Below are 19,390 nucleotides of genomic sequence, written 5' to 3'. Positions count from 1 at the left end.
CTGATTCAGCGCTCGCGCATCACATGAATGAGCGGCCATTTTCCCTCAAAGGAGAAGAAGTGACGTCACAAACCAGCGGTCAATAAATTGAACAGTTAATTATTAACTCCAGATAGGCGTTTGATTTAGAAGCATATTAGGAAAGATTTTTTCGTATTAATTTAGGAATTGTATAGGTTATAAATAATCTCAACACAAACGTATTGGTTTTTATTTTCCATATTTAAGTTTGGTTTATCACTAGTACAATCTTATCTAATTATACTTATTCTAGTAATACTAATGCTGTGAAATAAACAGTAATGTCCACATAATCATAAAATAACGGCGGCAGCTGTTGTAACCACAGATATTATGCGCATATAGACTCTAACAGTCAGCTTCAGTGAGGTTACAGTGCCACCTTATGGACGCAAAGTGAACTTCATGAAAGAGCTTCCAATGTGTGTGACTATTCATCAGAACTTACTTAGATGGCATATTTTAAGGACTTCATCAGAACTTAGATGGCATATTTTAAGGACTCGTCTAATGTTCCCATAATAATGAGAACATTAGACGAGTAATTAGCTGAATGACCATCCTGGACCAGGAACAAATATCAGCTGTCGTGGTTGCATAAACTGATTAGACTAGTCTTAAAAGTGAGTTATTCAATGTTTTTTTCAAAGATTAGTCCTAACTTTTTAAGGTCAGTTACAGTATCGGTCTAATTTAAATGTGAAAGGTTAGCCGGACTGCCCCATTGTTGCCTGCTAGTCAAACTAGTTCTTAAGCCACAGTCTTATAGTAGAACTGACCAGACTGGACCATATAACAGAAACCATACCAGTTTTGCCATCAGGACAGCACTACAAACATTCAAATAGTAAGGTTATTTATATACGGGAATACAATTTAAGAGAAAAAACAACAACAACAACAAAAACGTCGTAATTAATTTCTTTGGAAAACGTCAATGACGATGAATATAGCCTAATATCTTATCTCTCCTACTGGGAATCATACTTAACATTTGTGAATTATGAGGATCTTATAGCGCTCGGGCAAAAACTCACACACATTTTTAAATGAAGATTGAATTTGAATATATGCCTCATCTCAAACTATTCAATTTGTGATAATATTTCCCACAACTTTCACCACAACGAAATCCAGATAGAGGGCAGGAAGCTCCATCACAAACTCAAAATGCACATGCTTTGCGTTGTTTATGGTTGCTCAAATCGATCAAACCGAGACACTACAAGGTGTTAAAAATGCTAAAAATGATTTAAAAAAATAAATAAATAAAAAATCGTTTTTAACTTAAAAAGTTGTCGCCTTAATGGCGTTTTGCGTCAGCTGATACTGAAATTAAAACGGATAACTCTGTACTTACCGTTTTGGCTGGTTAAACATTCTCACTCTTCGTGGTATCGTTTGCAGGGAAGAGAAGCTATTTTATCCTAGAGCATAATCATTTGATGTTTTCACTGAAGTTTTGTAGAATTCCGTTCACAATGTTGATCTGGTTACCGTGAAAATAGTCACACGCTGCTGCTTCAGCCATATGGTAGAAAAGTCCAAATAAATAAAAAAAAAAAGTGTACAATTCAGCGGACAGACACTGACACACTGTATTTAAAAAAAAAAATTATTTCAACAAATGACAACCAAAATCAATTCCATAGAGTTGTGAACGGTTTTGAAGTGGCTGCGTGCAAGTCATGCTAATTCACAAGCTGAGTGAGGCATACTGCAAATGTAATGTTAATTAAATCAAACAAAGCTTTCAAAAACACTCAGCAGTGTGATTATTTTATTGAGTTATAGGCAGTGGGTTTAATCAGTGACATTATTACTAGATTACTGCCAGTGTTGGTGAAAGTTACTTTCAAAAGTAGGCTAATGCATTTGCCTACAATATTGCATTACTACCTAAAAAAGTAACTTGCGTTACTTAGTTACTTCTTATGGAAAGAAATGCGTTACTTTTGCTTTACTTTTACTCACCTTAGCTGGGCTTACTTATTTGTATTTTAATAACAACAACAACAACAACAAAAAAAAAAAAGTAATTTTTTCCCCCCGCAAATATAAAGGCCCTTTCACACCAAAAGTTAAAATAATAAGCCTCAGGCTGAAATAAATGCAAATTCACGCCTGTACAGTAGTGTTTTACCTGTACAGTAATTTTTTTCCAGCATATCCATTCTGGATTGAAGAATAGTAAGCAGGAGAGGAAAGTTCAACACTTCAGCAATAAAAAAAAAAGAAAGAAACACAAATGTTATGTTTATCTTAAGTCATTTTTGTTTATTGTTATGGTTGAAGTGGGTCACTGAAGGTCAGTAGCAAAGGCATTGGCTAATAAAGTGAGATTAAATACATAAAGTATATTTGTGTAATTTAATATATTGAATTATTGCAGGTTCGTGTAATATTCTGAGATTATATTTCACTTTTTTTTATGCAAATGAGATGAATAAATGGCTGCTCACATTTATTCTAAAACTACAACAACCATCATGTTCACGATTGGTCTCAACATGGGGACAGGAGAACTGCCAGTCAATAAATGGAATAACTAAGTAACTTGTGTTACTTATTTGAAAAAGTTACATATTTTGTTGTAAATTTAAAAGTAATATGTTACTTTACTAGTTACTTGAAAAAAGTAATCTGATTACATCTCATGTTACTGCATTACACCCCCAACACTGATTATTGCCCTAAACTCACTAGCAGAAAGGCAGAGCAAACCAGACCAGAACTCAACACAGCAGCTCCACATTCTCCATCTCTACTGCCTCGATGGCAGGCGTTTCAATTCAGTCCAAAAACCGCTCCTCTTCATAACATAAGGGTCACGTCCGACATTTGTTGTGATTTTTCTGTTTATACCTTTCTAAACCAGCACTGTACAGACTTTCGTCCATCTCGTCCAGTCTGCTTTTCACTTCCTGGCCTTTCGTCATCAGAATCACGTCTATTGGTGATTATGTAGCTCAGCCATGTTATGTAGGTATGGCTCACATGACGTCCCCTCTTTCAATGCACCTCTATGCAATTTGACCCATTTTATTGTTGGCCAGATAATTTAAGGAATCATTCTTTTTTGTAGAACAAACATTGCAAGATTAACATCAATACTTGGAAATTGTGCCAGGTTTGTTCAGATCCCTAACCCACAATAAAATGACGATACCATAATAACAAGTCACTAAATAATAACTGCAATGACTCGTTGCTGCACTTGGAAAGGAGACCACTTGAACATACAGTTAGAGTCATGTTTATTTACAGCAGAATCCTGACTGAGGAGAAGAAAGGTTATGAGAGCTGAAATGCTTTCAGTACAGCTCATTTGGATCCACATTTCACTACACCTTTTAATTTATTTATTCAAATTTTTATACAGAATCCTTTCGGCTGTTAATGTTGACAGCCAAACAGAGCTTAGTGCCCTCTACAGGCAGGGAGGACAATGGAGAAAAAAAAAAGTACAAAATGAAAAACCACAGCATTAAATGGGAAAGTTGAGAAATACAAACAATGGGATCAAAAACAAAAAAACAAAAAAGCAATCGTCCATAAAAAAATTAACATTTGCATTTATTTTTTAAATGCAATCACCATGATCGTCATTTATATTGTTCTCTTTTTTTCTTGTAATGTCTATAAGGGTGGCAGAGGGACAGTGAGGAGGCTTGTGGGTAAAACAACGTCCGTGATGCTCAGGTTAACTGCGTCCCAATGCCAGGCAAATGTTCATATTGAATATTCAGGCAACACACTCCCAAAGTTTGCGCGAGGTCCACGCCGGCCGCGGGGGTCAGAGCGGTCCGGACTTGCTGCCCCTTCTCCGTTTTATGAATTATCTTGTGCGACTGTTTGTCCACGACCCCGTGTCTGCGTCTCAGTTTCAGAGTGTCGCACTAACGCGCTTGCCCTAAAAACGCAGCTTTGAAGAACGACACGCTGTACAACTGACATGCAAGGCCAGACGACTAACAGATTAAAAAACAGGTAACAACAGGTAAAAAAAAGAAAAGAAACAAAAAAGCAAACCTCAAGAGACTGAGCCAGCAAAATGCATTATTTTCTACAACATTACACACACGCACACACAATCAATCCCACAGAACTCACTCCTCAATTCCAGTTTCAACATTACGGAGCCAATTGTGTTGAAGGAATGACTACAAACGAAACAAATTAATGCTTGAAATACTAGTGGAGAAGAAAAAAAGAAAAAACTCGGCCTTAAATAACACAGCTTAGTACAATCCTTAAAGATTCCCTCCAGGAGCGTGACAGTTCATCTTCAGTGGTCCATCCAGAGCCCATGGAGGTAATGGCATACATTCATACATAAACACAAGCACTCCCTTCTCTTCAATGGCCGACTCGCCACGAGCGGTCCATGTGCGATGTTTCATGGAAGAGGACGTGTACATCACGCAAAAAAAGTGACCTAGACTGAGCTCTTAGACTCATTTATAGGGGGAAAAGAAAGGAAACAAAAACATATTTGTTTCATTTATGACTCCGTTAGGATCTAAAAGCCCTTGCCCTTGTTCGCACACGCACGCGATCTCACGCACACCTCGACATGATAACCCCTAATACATGTGTACACATATATACATAGAGCTGTACGCCCCCCACAATTTATAATGCATCATTTCTGTATATGCCAAGAATAAAATCTTTCTAAATAAAATACATGTTTCTGCGAAGGAAGGGGTGGTTAGAGAGGGAGACGGGCGGGTGGATGCGGGTGGGGCATTATCAGAAAGGGAAAGAGGAAGAGAGAATGAAGGAAGGGGGGAAAACAACGCTGTCCTCTAATGTGTGCTGGTCCCTTGCAGGGTCATCGTCATCCCAAGCTGTGGCAGAATCTATGTTCCTCGTCCACAGTTCGCTTAGAGCAGTAAATATTAAAGAAATGTCAGTCTGTAAATCCATAATGGTGCCAAACGGTACAAATGGAAACACACTTGGAGCTCAAAGGGGCTCCGGTCACGTCCAGACAAAGACCAATCCGGTAAAGTGTGGCTGAGTTCAGTAGAACAGGAAAGGGATGATGGGATAGAAAAAGAGAGAAAGAGAGAGATGGCGTGACGAACATGGAATGGAGCCGAGAAAGGAAAGAGTTAAAGAGAAAAAAAAAAGAAAAAGAAAAAAAAAAGACAAACTGTAGAAGGATAGAGACGTGTGGAGCGCATGAATCCATCTGGCAGTGAAGTCCGCGTACGTCTGTTCATCCGCTGGCTGGAGGATGACAACAGGAATGAGGGATGACGAGAAGACGAGTGCAGTTCCTCTCTTCCGACCTCTCTCTCCTTCTCTCTCTCTCTCTCTCCGGTTCCCTGTGCTGGTCAGGGCAGCATCATACCTCCAGGAAGCGTGTGCTGCTGGCCTTGGTGTGGAAGGGCTCGGACCACATGCGCCGCAGGTCCCCCTGTGGAGCGACGGACACACAAACAATTAACACACATTCACACTGAACGTTAGGGCTGTCCCGATTCCTCCATTCAATTCCAGTGCAACTCGAGCGCAGCGCTAGTGCTATTGTGAATTTACAAAGGCTGTGATTTGATTGGATAAATATATACACTGCGGGTTTAATATACTGTATTTTATTGTTACATTCCCAGTAAATGCTCCTCCACATGAACTGTTATTTACATGTGTAAAGTACGTCTCAAACTCCCTCTCTGCATATGCTGTGAGTTTGGGTTGCTTATAACGCTCATCTGGGAACGCAATATGCACCATTTCATCAGATTCGTAAGGAAAATCATTTATAAACCTACGCCAACACAGGAGAATACATCAATATCTTTCTAAATATGCAAACTGTTCATCGCAATTTCAAAATAAATGTGTTGATGTATTAATGTCCACGTATTCTTGTTGAAGAAATGACAGTGGCCATAGGATCAGTGTTGCCAAATATGAAAGATGAAGTAAACATTTGAATTAAAGGATTTGATCTGCTGTAAAGTGTAACACCAGCCGCTGGCGCCCTCTGCAGGCATTAGTTATAATACATAATGGACATAAGATGATTGTTTGTATTATGTATTTTAAGTGTTGGTCTATAAAACTGATTACTGCTTTTTATACTTTATTTGAACCAAATATGATTAGTGACAGCCCTACTGAAAGTGATGTCATATGAAAAAGACGTAACATTAATACAAGCTTCTCTCTCAATGGTCAATACGTTTTAAAAAGGCTTATGCAATGAAATATGTATAAGAAATGATATTGTTCAAGTAAAAAATAGAATAAAATTCAATAATAATAATATTAAATTAAAAATAAAGTTCGATCAGAAGTTCCTTAATGTTTTTGGTTTAGTAACTAAACTAACTTTTTATCTTACTTGTAAATATAATAAGTAGCATTTAAAAATATAATTTCTCATCTGCTATATCTGGGCTGAAATGTTTAATAAAGTACATTAAATAAATGGTCTATGTGAACGGACTCATGCATGTGATAAAAACATCCTTTCACAACAAAACAATGTCCCAGTGTCCTTCATTTCTGCACATTCATTTGACCCATTATCCACCATTATCTGGAGTGCACACACACACCACAGCTCACAAACGTACTGCCAGAGATTATTCAAGTAAATGTCAGTGGGTGTGCAGCAGCATTACAGGAAGTTACAGATAATTGTGACATTTTGCTCAGTACACTTAAATGTGTTATACCCAGAGTTACAAGAGGCTTGTGCATTCACGTATTTATGCTCCCATCAATGTTTTTCTTCAACAAATATGCAAATTAAAAACAGCACAAACCTGTGCAGATCAATTTACACACAACCAGTGTTAATTTCGTTAACGAAAACTATGACGAAAAATGTTCGTTGACGACCTTTTTTCCCCTGACTAAGACAAGACGATGAGAGACGACACCCACGTCATTAAACGATAACTGTGACTATATCAACACATGCAATATCGTTGACGAAAAAGACGAGACTGAAATGCGTTTAAACATTTTTAAACTTAACCAAAACCACTTGTTTGTGTCAAATAAAGGAGACGACAACACATTGACTGTTTTTTACGAGCGTTCATGCTTACGGTTGCCAGATTTTAATAATTAAATCCCCAGACAGAGCTTTTCTGTTAAAAGAACACGTTTTCTACCCGGTCTTTTCAATAGTATCTGGCAACCATGCGCGCGCGCTCTCTACACTGCTGAAGAAGCGCGGATGATCTGAAAACAACACAGACAAGTAAACTGGAGTTTAGCGATCTTCATTTGAGATTTTCTACTTAAATTAAAGTGTCTTTCAGTCGGTCTGTGTTCTGCCACGAGCCGTTTGCGCTATCTGTGCTACTAAATCTGCGATCAAAATATAGGCTGATATCCAGTGTTTTTAATGTCGATCATATTATACGAGCAAGAATGCAATGTTTCCTTAATATCCACACGATTTCAAATGAGACATTGATTTTATACAACAGTTCAACAAACAGAAGGGTAACATTAAATTATTTACTACATTTAAAACAGCATTGTCATAGGCTTATTGCTCTATTTTGCAACGAAAGCCACAGCAGAACTGCAGCACACAGCGGTGATTCGTGAACGATTTTGTGGCTTAGAATGAATCGTGAGATTCCTGACCCGTTCATAAAAATAGCAGCTTGCTTCCTTACTGAATGAATGACTCCATGACTCACTCATAAAGACAGTGACTTACTACTGGCTTTAATTTAATATTTTAAAAGTACCGGTATCACTAAGTTTTTACCATCATTGCATATTTATTGAACATTGTTTAATTTTAAAAAATATATATAAAAAAATATTGTCCCTTAATGGAAAAAGTGTGACTGCAGTCTAAGTGGAAGAGAGGGGGTACCAGGGGGTAGGGCACTCTAAAAACCACTGAACTAAGGAAAAGGGGTATGTAGAATTGCACAAGTGCTACTGCTAAAGAGTGCAATGTCAATACAGCCTGTTACCTTAATTTACATTTCTCATAAGCTTAATTGAATTGGCCTAGAGATAAAAAATTAGGACATTTTTTGTCTAAAGACTACATATAAATAGCTACCAAAATTAATGCAGTTTGACTAAAAGTTGACAAAAAACGCAATGACTTTTCGTCAACTAAAACTAGACTAAAACTATGAAAGACAAAATGACTAAAATGTGACTAAGACCAATAAGTATTTTCGTCTCAAGATGAAAACTAAGACTAAATCAAAAATGGCTGCCAAAATTAACACTGCACACAACGTAATTACGTCCTCTTGTTGTTAACGCCCATTCACTTTCTTAAATACAATTTTTCTTTCTTAAAAACAAGCACACAAACGCTTACTTTGCCTCACCTTCTCTACTGTCTTTGCAAAGCAATCAATATCACTTTTAAGAGTCAGAAAGGTTTCAATAATATGTTCAATTGTGCAGAAGCGCTGCCGAAAACAGCACCAACCTGTGTGTGGTTCTTACAGTGAGGAAAATAAGTATTTGAACACCCTGCTATTTTGCAAGTTCTCCCACTTGGAAATCATGGAGGGGTCTGAAATTGTCATCGTAGGTGCATGTCCACTGTGAGAGACATAATCTAAAAAAAAAAAAAATCCAGAAATCACAATGTATGATTTTTTAACTATTTATTTGTATGATACAGCTGCAAATAAGTATTTGAACACCTGAGAAAATCAATGTTAATATTTGGTACAGTAGCCTTTGCAATTACAGAGGTCAAACGTTTCCTGTAGTTTTTCACCAGGTTTGCACACACTGCAGGAGGGATTTTGGCCCACTCCTCCACACAGATCTTCTCTAGATCAGTCAGGTTTCTGGGCTGTCGCTGAGAAACACGGAGTTTGAGCTCCCTCCAAAGATTCTCTATTGGGTTTAGGTCTGCAGACTGGCTAGGCCACGCCTGAACCTTGATATGCTTCTTACAGAGCCACTCCTTGGTTATCCTGGCTGTGTGCTTCGGGTCATTGTCATGTTGGAAGACCCAGCCTCGACCCATCTTCAATGCTCTAACTGAGGGAAGGAGGTTGTTCCCCAAAATCTCGCAATACATGGCCCTGGTCATCCTCTCCTTAATACAGTGCAGTCGCCCTGTCCCATGTGCAGAAAAACACCCCCAAAGCATGATGCTACCACCCCCATGCTTCACAGTAGGGATGGTGTTCTTGGGATGGTACTCATCATTCTTCTTCCTCCAAACACGTTTAGTGGAATTATGACCAAAAAGTTCTATTTTGGTCTCATCTGACCACATGACTTTCTCCCATGACTCCTCTGGATCATCCAAATGGTCATTGGCAAACTTAAGACGGGCCTTGACATGTGCTGGTTTAAGCAGGGGAACCTTCCGTGCCATGCATGATTTCAAACCATGACGTCTTGGTGTATTACCAACAGTAACCTTGGAAACGGTGGTCCCAGCTCTTTTCAGGTCATTGACCAGCTCCTCCCGTGTAGTTCTGGGCTGATTTCTCACCTTTCTTAGGATCATTGAGACCCCACGAGGTGAGATCTTGCATGGAGCCCCAGTCCGAGGGAGATTGACAGTCATGTTTAGCTTCTTCCATTTTCTAATGATTGCTCCAACAGTGGACCTTTTTCACCAAGCTGCTTGGCAATTTCCCCGTAGCCCTTTCCAGCCTTGTGGAGGTGTACAATTTTGTCTCTAGTGTCTTTGGACAGCTCTTTGGTCTTGGCCATGTTAGTAGTTGGATTCTTACTGATTGTATGGGGTGGACAGGTGTCTTTATGCAGCTAACGACCTCAAACAGGTGCATCTAATTTAGGATAATAAATGGAGTGGAGGTGGACATTTTAAAGGCAGACTAACAGGTCTTTGAGGGTCAGAATTCTAGCTGATAGACAGGTGTTCAAATACTTATTTGCAGCTGTATCATACAAATAAATAGTTAAAAAATCATACATTGTGATTTCTGGATTGTTTTTTTTAGATTATGTCTCTCACAGTGGACATGCACCTACGATGACAATTTCAGACCCCTCCATGATTTCCAAGTGGGAGAACTTGCAAAATAGCAGGGTGTTCAAATACTTATTTTCCTCACTGTATATCGATTACGCGCCTTCTCAATCCATGAACGTCACACACACTCCCCCACCCACCAACACACACACACACACACCCCCCCCCACCACCCCCCACCCCCCACCCCCCACACACAGACCCATCTACACACACACACACACAGACACACTTTAGTTTAGATAAGACACCAACATGGAAAAACACAGCTTCCTTTTTGAGAAGATGGGTTTCGAATCAAATTTGTTCTAATGCTGATTTGCTCTGCCTACTTCTGTTTTTTGGCACACCCAACATGCTTTAAAAGATTTCAAAGCAAAAGATTTCATCTTCTTGATGGTTATCACACGTCCAACAAGTACTATGGCATATCTTGACACAAAAAGCATAGTATTTTAAGCACATGTACAATGGACTAAAATAATGTGCCATGCATATTATTTAACATGAACGGCTTGGGTTTAGCAATTCATGAACGTTTGGACGATGTCATGAACCAAGTCCAAGCTGGTCAAGCTCCATGTAGCTACCGTAACAGCACTTCAGCTACCGTGTGCAAAATCATTCCACAATTGTTTGTTTCCATGGAAAAGTGAGGCTGTTGCTATGGTGACGGCACTACACAGAACTGATCAGATTATGTTGCAACACATGCAGAACAAAACATCTGCCACAATGAAAACCGGCCTACAACTGATGCCTCAATAGAAGGAATGCGGAGTCCCTGTACAGACGTACATGTGCTAGCGCATAAATAATGCAGCGCAGTGCTACGGGTACGGCACACACCCTGCTCAAATAACCGGACAACGACACCATGTAGACTTCTGTATTGTTGCTGAGCAAGTGAGTAAATGGCGATTCCACGAAATGAAGTTGACACCGTTTGGACGCTATTAGAAATGAGGCATCTCGCGTCCCTCTGGACTTCCAGGTGTCGGCGCATGCTGACGTACCTTCAGGTAGGCCATGGTGAGCAGAGGCAGCAGGGTGAAGGGCACCAGGTACAGGAGGGCAGGCTGGGCCGCGCGGTGAATACGAGAAGCCACCGTCGCCGTCAACAGACCTGAGAGTGGAAGAGAGAGAACCATCAAACATCCACAGTGACAGAGTCAATACAATTACATGCAGCGCAACCAGTGTAGCCCGCTCGCAGAAAGAAACTAGCTTTACAGTGAATCGGAAACGAACAGCGCAACCACAGTAGTCCAACTGCTCCCAAACAAATGACTCTTATGAGTTAATCAGAATCATAAAACACAAACAGCATAGGTTGACCAATTGACCAACAAATGACTCTAACAATGAGTCGTTCCGACTTGTCAGCACACAGATAGACAGATAAACAGATGACAGACTGATAGATAATAGACAGACAGAACGACAGATAAACTGATTTCAAATCTATTGATAAATTATTCTGTTATTGATCACAATGCAAATCACAATCTTAATAGGAGGGTGTGTTTGGATGATAGCGTTGTGACACGCACCAACAAAGTAACCGATGAGGGTGCAGTGGAAGTAGGAGACCCGCTGCATGCGGCCGGACACGTTGGCAGTCCCGGGCACTTCCCCAGAGGCCTGCTTCTTATAGTTGTCGTATCGGAGCACGAAACACAGCAGCAGACCCGGCATGACGATATCACCGATGCCCAGCATGGAGAAGTGGCTCCCGGTGGAGCTCGGGAACACCAGCTTGCCGGGCAGGGAGAGGCGCGGGACGTCCCGCCCCATGCCTGGGCCCAGATGCAGTTTGCGCGAGAGCACGTCGAGGGGGTTGTCGGCAGGTTGCGTGGCCACCTTCACCATCACATTGCTGTTGAAGATGTAGGCAGAGAAAAAGACCTACAGGAGAGAGAGGGAGAGGAGTCAGCTCGCCCCGCTGTTTGAAGACGCTGAGAGAGAGGGATGTCAGGCTTGTGTAAGCGTGTTCGGAGTGATTTTCCACACTGACGAAAAGGTTTGACGATCAGCACCGGGGTGGGATGGGGAACACGTACAAAAGGGGGGGGGGGGGGGGGGGGGGGGTGATCGATTGGTTTCAGTTCTGGAATTTGGCAGCCAAAGAGTTTCAGCTTTGCACCCAAATGGCACTTAACCCCTAGGTGCATTTGACTGAGTAAAAAAGCATCTGTTAAACAGCGACTCGCAAGCAAATAAGTAAGCCGTTACAGGATTCCTTGAATATTTTGTAACAATCTCGTGAGCTGTAATAAGTTTTATGACACCAGCAGGGTGGAGTGGTACGGAAGTTCATACCATGTGTTGACAGACATGTAATTTACAGTATTTGCATGTAAGAGTGACAAAGAAACACGGAAGAATGCGATAATACAGAGCAGGATGTTTCCTACACCGTCAAGACAAGGAAGAACTTGATACTAAAAGCACATGTCATTTTAACAGCTGCCAATCACCACCACTTGCCGCACTCATATAGAAAGCAATAGAGTTAGTCAGGACTATCAATTTTATAATATTAATTTCAGTGTTTTGAGTTTTGTGTTTTAAAGGCTTATTTTTTTATGAATAATTATATTGCTTCGTTTGAATTCAAGTAAATAAATGATAAATTCCTAATAAATAAATAAATAAATAAACAAACAAACAAACAAACCAGTAACTTGTGAGCCATTTAATTTACTGGATTATATATATATATATATATAAAAAAAAAATATAAAAAAAATCACAAATAAAATTAAATAAAAGATGATCTTAAAAAAACCCAAACATGTTTAACCATATACATTTCGTTTGTTTGTTTAAAATCAGAGACTCTTCATACAAATATTCTGGGGCCCATGAAATATTTGTGAAAATGATAAAAAAATGCTGGCGAAGGCAACTAAAAAAATAAAAAATAAAAAAACATTAAGCAAAAGATCTTCCCTTTAGATCAACAGGTTTATATAAACTTGTCTAAACCTTAGACTGGTGGTGTATATGCACATACTGTGACATTATATGACTCACGGCACGATTTAAAGATTTAAATCCCTCGGAACCAGCATGACTTCCTGCATTAATTGCTTACCCAGAAGACATCATAGATGAGGAGGCCTGACAGCAGCAGGCATGACACCTTGAGACTAGGCAGCCGCACAAATGCGATCATGGCCACACAGAGACCCATGGCAAGCGCTGCAGGAAACAACAACACAATATTCAGAGCAAAATAACAGCACATGTTTACATTACCTTCCTACACACACACACACACACAGTGTAACTCAAACACAGAGTAACAGCATGCTGACGCACCGTCCATGAGCAGCCAGTGGCCTGTCAGCACCCAGATGAGAACCAGCAAGACAGAGAGAGAAAAAGACAGCAGCTCCGCCAACGTGAATCGGCCACAGCAGCCGAACGAGATCCTGGAGACAAAAGAGACATGCTGAATACACTACCAACCACACATCGCCTGGCTGGGACATGAGGCTCTTTTTCACACCCCAGCATCTGATTTCCAACACTGTTGTCCATTAACACACAAGAGGATTGTTCCACCCAGAGCAAAAAAAGAAAAGATTCTAGATTACATTGTGAGATTGAGTGAAGCCACACGACGAATGCCTACGAACAAACACGAGCATTGTCGGTTTCAAAAAGGTGATTTTAAAAGCTGATTTTGTTGAGTTGGAGCATTCTATCAGGCAAAAGAACTAAAACGATCAAGTGTTAATAAAGTGCATTGGACATTAAAGGGGTTTGCACACCGGATGAGAAGTGTCGCACCCTGTTTACAATTCAAACACATTGTTTTCTATGAGTGTATGCACAATTTCTCCTAAACTTTCATTAATGTACATACTGACTTCAATTTGTGCTGCAAGATACATTTAGCTTTACAGCTTGAATAAAGTCTAAAAACACAGGAAAATATTTTATAAAAAGTGGCCCTTTGTAATCTTTGATTTTGCCCTGTTGTCCATTTATTCATCCACTAATCTAAAAAAAAGCAATGCCACCCTTAATGCCTCAATGCCACCCTTAAGGCTAATCATAGACCACAGTGTTTAATTATTTAATAATCACATTGAAACATTTTACAATCCTACTAGCCCTTTATTTAGATTAAAAACCATTCTCATTCATTTGGTGAGGAACATAGTGTTTTGTGCAGTATATTTGTTTCAGGAGAGGTAGCCTATATCTTCATTTGACTGTTCTAAGGGACGCCCTCTAATTTTACTGTCACCTTCCTCAGGGATCTTACTGTTACCTTTCTCAGACCAAGGGGGATTATAAGTGCTGCTGCTAATGTTTCAAGTTTTTCATACAAGTAGTTTACCAGATAGATTATTATATGTAGGCTTAATATAGTGTAGGCTAAGCCTACCCATCTAGATTTTCATTTAAAATGTATTTTATGTTGCTTAACATGCAACAGGTGAGCCAGTGCACAATTCTTTTTTATGTATTTTAATTTTCTGTGCATAATTTATTTTGTTAAACTACATAAATGCCATTATCTGTACCGTATCCCAACTGTTACAATAAAACATCAATTGAGCAATATAACATGCATTTTTATTCAGTATATAAGCAATATTTTGCTTTTTATTGATACCGTGAGAATTTTACATTCTCAGGAAAATAGCCGCTTATCAGTTAATCGTTAATCGATCGATAAGGTCAATCAACTAATGATTAATGAATTAATCGATAATTTGCATCCCTAATGGGAATAAACTCGACATGCATATGAAAATACATATGAATATATATGAAGAAGGTTGGAAATTAACTTTGCAGGACAGTGGGTCCCCAGGAACAGGGTCGAAGACCTCTGATTTACATTATCTACATTTAAATGGTTAAATTAAAATTAAAATTCTGTCATCATTTACTGTCATTCCAAACCTTTAAGACTTTTGTTAATCTTCGGAACACAAATAAAGACATTTTTGATGAAATATGAGAGCTTTCTATCCCTCCATTGACAGTCTACACAACTACCACTTTCAAGCCTCAGAAATGTAGCAAAGACATCATAAAGTTGAGGTTAAACCACTGGAATCACATGGATTACTTTAAAGGGACACTTCACCCATTTGCATTAAGCTTTGCATTGTTAGAAACCCAGTCATACTACTGAATGGTCGTGCAACACTCTCTCATTTTCCCCTGAGACGGGAGAAATCCGTTATTTACCTCTTACACTTCCTCCTACAATGACGCAAAAATCGTAATTTTGCGTCATTGTAGGAGGAAGTGTAAGAGGGGGGGATTTCTGTTGAGACTACAGACACGTTCCTCATCTTTCCCAGGGGGCGGGACCCGCTCACGCTACAGACCTATTACAGATCAGTGGGTGGGACTTTACTCTCTGAAACTGAAAGCAATATCCTCCATCTTGTTTGAAGCTAAGCTAACAGGCGCTGTGGAGACAGATGTACAGTTATGACAACAGCGGAGGAGAGTGCTCAATATGATATAGAGGAAGAGGATTTCGGAAGTCTGATGCTTGAATCAGGTGTTTGTGGCTACCTTTACAAGCCGCATTATAGCGAAGAGCAGCCGAGGCAGAAGACCTGCCTGCCGCGGACGAGGAGCCCGGACTGGCTCGAGTTAGGGCGGACTGGTGGCGCCGGTGATATCACTATGCAACTACGAACCGCTACGAACACAGAGATAGAGTCCGTCTGCGGCAAAGAATTTCAACGATGACAATTTCTCCTGGACGAAATCTCTGAATCAGACGAGGACACAGACGTTTGTGTTGAGAACTATCCTAGTTTCGCACCGCATATGTTCTGACTGAACATCCAGGTACCATGCAATAATTCACCTTTTCGAAAGAAATACAAACGAGGAGTAATGCACTAATGAGTTCGCCAACTAACTAGACATTTTGTGTGAATGTGAAATGAATTTCAAGCTCTGGTGGTAGCTAGTCTTGTAGACGGAAGAGTGATTTCTCTTATAGGCAGATATGCGCTTTCTGGATTAGTGGGAGTGGCTTGCGGAGCTGTGCAATGTGGTGCATTGTGGGAGTTGTTGTCTTTCATACAAATGCGTCCTGAAGTTATTTTTTGTCTTTTCTCGGTCACAAAGGCACCAAATTCAAAATTTATTTTACATTTCGACTACATATATGACCCACTTTAAATAAAAAACAATGTTCAAATGGGTGAAATGCCCCTTTAATGAAGCGTTTACTTTTACTTTGGGTGCTTTGTTTGTGCAAAAAACATAACTTACCAACTTAATTTACAAAATATTAATATCATTAAGAACGTCTCCTCTCGCACCAACATGCATGCATCCTGATGCTCTCGTAAACGTGTTGGAGAATAATATTTTGTGCATAAAGTGTTAATTGTGTGATGGGGGGTTCGCGTTGCTTCATAAAGGTTCATGAGGTTAAACCACTGGAGTAACATGGATTAGTTTATTGATGCCTTTGCTACCTTTTCTGGGGCTTGAAAGTGGCAGTTGCGTATCTGTCAATGGAGGGACAGAAAGCTCTCAGATTTCATCAAATAGATCATCTGTGTTCTGAAGATGAATGAAAGTCTTACGGGTTTAGAACGACATGAGGGTGAGTAACTGATGACAATTTTAATTGTTGGGTGAACTATCCCTTTAATTTTAAACAACATTAAATTAAATGTAGAAATAAATTATATCTACATCTTTACTATTATTAATAAAAAGTTGTCATCAGCCATTCATCATTAGACATTATAAAGACATGCTAATGAGGGACAATTAACTCAATGGCTTTCCTGAGTGAATGTCAAAGTTGATTTTTATCTGAATAATCTGAATACCAATAAGACATGGTTTGTTGACATGTGAACTGAGGTAACGGCATTTAAAAGGCAAACCACTCTGATGAGCGAGTAAACATTTCTTACTTGTTCTGTGGGGAGCAAGGTCTGGTCAGATACTGGCACATCGGCAGCAGGAGGAATGCAAAAGCGATGGTGGCTAGAACTGTTGAGGAAAAACAAACAGAAACAATTACGTAAATATTACTCAAGCATGCTACAGCGCAGCGTATAAACTAGGTCAGTGTGTTAGAAAGGAGCGGTGGAAGGTCACTGGTGTGTGTTTGCATGTGGCACGTACCTGCAGTGCATATGGTGAACACCACCTGAACAGAGTCGAAGAAGAAAAACATGACGAGCAGAGACACTGAGGCTCCGATGGGCAGGAACAGTGCCTGTGTGGAGTCTATGGTCTGAATACCTGTGCAAACACACATTCATATGAGAGGATTCAGGTTCTGTTCAGAAGAGCATACTAACATTCTACTGCAACTGCATGCTACACTGTATCCCACAATGCACTACACCTTCCACTTCTAGTGTGATTAATAAAGCAGAAGTAGTTATAGCTGTTTTTAACCCCTTTTGTGATAGAAATGTTTTATGCAATGGCCTTAGAATTGGTCAAAAGTGTATTTTAACATGGAGCGTGCAGAAAAGTGCAGACTAAGGATGCTCCGGTCAAAGACCATGTATACATCACAAAGAATTTAAATGTACACAAAAAGTGCTTAACACAGTACAACTAACAGTCATTAGTTAGACTAAGTAGACTAATCGCGCGTTTACATTAATAAGCCGTCAATCATAATAATGAGCCTTTAATTTTATTTATATATTTTCTGTGTTTTCGGCTGCAGAGATTAAGTCGACGATGCTGACCCGTCATCTCCACAGTAGTGGACGCGCCTAATAAGTTTCATACGGATTACATAATCTGAGAATGTTTGTTTTCCACTTGAATTGGTTCATTTAAAAGTAGACATTTCAAGCTATAGATATGTCTGTGAGGCAAGTATACACCTGAGTTTCGGTTCATTTTTGTGACGTGCTCAAGTTCACCAAGACCCAGACGGCAGAAGCGCATCCTGATAACCCTAGTTTTCATTATTTTACAAAAGCACAACATTTTGCTGTTATTGTGTTTACAGAAATAAAAGTAGACCCTTTACATTACTCTTCCCTGTATGACCAAAAATGGAGTATTTTAAGTTAAATGCAAGTGATCACGCCTGTACGTCATGCAGTAAGCGCTCTCCACACAAACATTTATAGTGCACATTTCTCTAGGTTAACATCAGTGCTAGTGGACTTGTAAAGTTGCTACTACTTATGTTTCAAGTGATAAGCCATATTTAATTTCGATGAATGATAGGGGAATATTTGGATTTCCTATTGTTAACAATCTGTCCGTCACACAGCCTGTGTGATTTCACCACTTCCTGTGGAGTTTTTTTTCTCATTGTGACTAACCAACTGATAAAATTTTGGTCAAAACAAGCCTCTTCTAGCCAACTAACGGTTATTCTACTAATAGGGGGCAGCCCGATTACAAACCAGTCACTTGAACAGTATAACCAATTAGAGTGAAGAACACTTGAGATTTTTAAATCAACTGTAAGATATAAACGTACACCATAAATTTATTCATGAATGTATCTTTCTGTCCAGAGAGACCAATCTCGAGGGAATTACCTTGAGATACTGTAGTACAGGGGTTTTCAAAGTGTGGTGTGGGGCACGCCTGCACCAGAGCATGCCAGGGGAGGCGCGGAGAGAGGTAAAAATTATAGCCTAATAATCAGTTTAAATTATAATTGAGTTTAGGCTAATTATTATATGTAATTTTTTAATATGTAAATATTTTTATTTAAAAGATTTAATACATTGCTATTAATACAATGGAGCGATTTCTGAGACCCCCCGATTCAAAGCCTTCAAATTCAGGGCTTAAACCCGAAAGACGACGATATGATGATCAGTATTTGAGTTTAGGATTTACATGGACACGACCAGTTGATGAACCACGACCTTTATGTGGGGTTTGTCAGGAGATTTTGGCTAATGACAGCATGAAACCCACAAAACTTTGGCGACACCTTGAAAGACGCGTGTTCTCTGATGGTAGAAGAGGCAGCGGCTTCTAAGATCGATTCTGTTCCACTTTCTGACGACACAATAAGTCGGCGCATCTCAGACATGGCACAGAATGTGAAGGAGCAAGTGTTAGACAGCGTCAGACATGGCCAATTTTTGACGAATCCACCGATGTGGCCAGCTGCGCTCGGCTGATAACATGTGCGGCACGTGAAAAACATGGACATTCAAGAAAAGTTTCTATTAAGTAGTCCTTTGCCCACCCACACAACAGGTGAACAGATTTTCAACAAATTGAACGAAATTGTGAGGAAGAACGATATAGACTGGGAACGCTGCTGTGGCATATGCAGTGATGGGGCAAAATCAATGACGGGCCGCCACAGTGGTCTCCTATTGAGGGTTAAAGAGGAAGCCCCGAGAGCCGTGCGGACCCACTGCACGATCCATAGAC

The 19,390-nt window shown here is 39.8% G+C and overlaps 1 protein-coding gene across 1 annotated transcript in view; it reads right to left on the bottom strand.

Annotated features, from left to right (window-relative positions):
- Window positions 1-3,261: 3,261 nt before the first annotated feature.
- Window positions 3,262-19,390, bottom strand: part of sppl3 (signal peptide peptidase 3) — a 39,804-nt gene continuing 23,675 nt past the window's right edge. Inside the window, exons 4-10 of the mRNA XM_084103665.1 lie at window positions 17,141-17,260; window positions 16,927-17,005; window positions 13,325-13,437; window positions 13,098-13,204; window positions 11,551-11,905; window positions 11,014-11,123; window positions 3,262-5,449 (exon numbers count right to left, since the gene is read on the bottom strand). Coding sequence (XP_083959791.1) covers window positions 5,378-5,449; window positions 11,014-11,123; window positions 11,551-11,905; window positions 13,098-13,204; window positions 13,325-13,437; window positions 16,927-17,005; window positions 17,141-17,260 — 956 coding nt within the window. The 3' untranslated portion in view covers window positions 3,262-5,377. The remainder of the gene's footprint in view (window positions 5,450-11,013; window positions 11,124-11,550; window positions 11,906-13,097; window positions 13,205-13,324; window positions 13,438-16,926; window positions 17,006-17,140; window positions 17,261-19,390) is intronic.

Source organism: Abramis brama, assembly GCF_963993115.1.
Source record: "Abramis brama genome assembly, chromosome: 25".
Lineage (NCBI taxonomy): Eukaryota > Metazoa > Chordata > Actinopteri > Cypriniformes > Leuciscidae > Abramis > Abramis brama.
The sequence above is the reverse complement of the archived record's forward strand: the minus strand, read 5'-3'. Positions and strand labels throughout refer to the sequence as shown.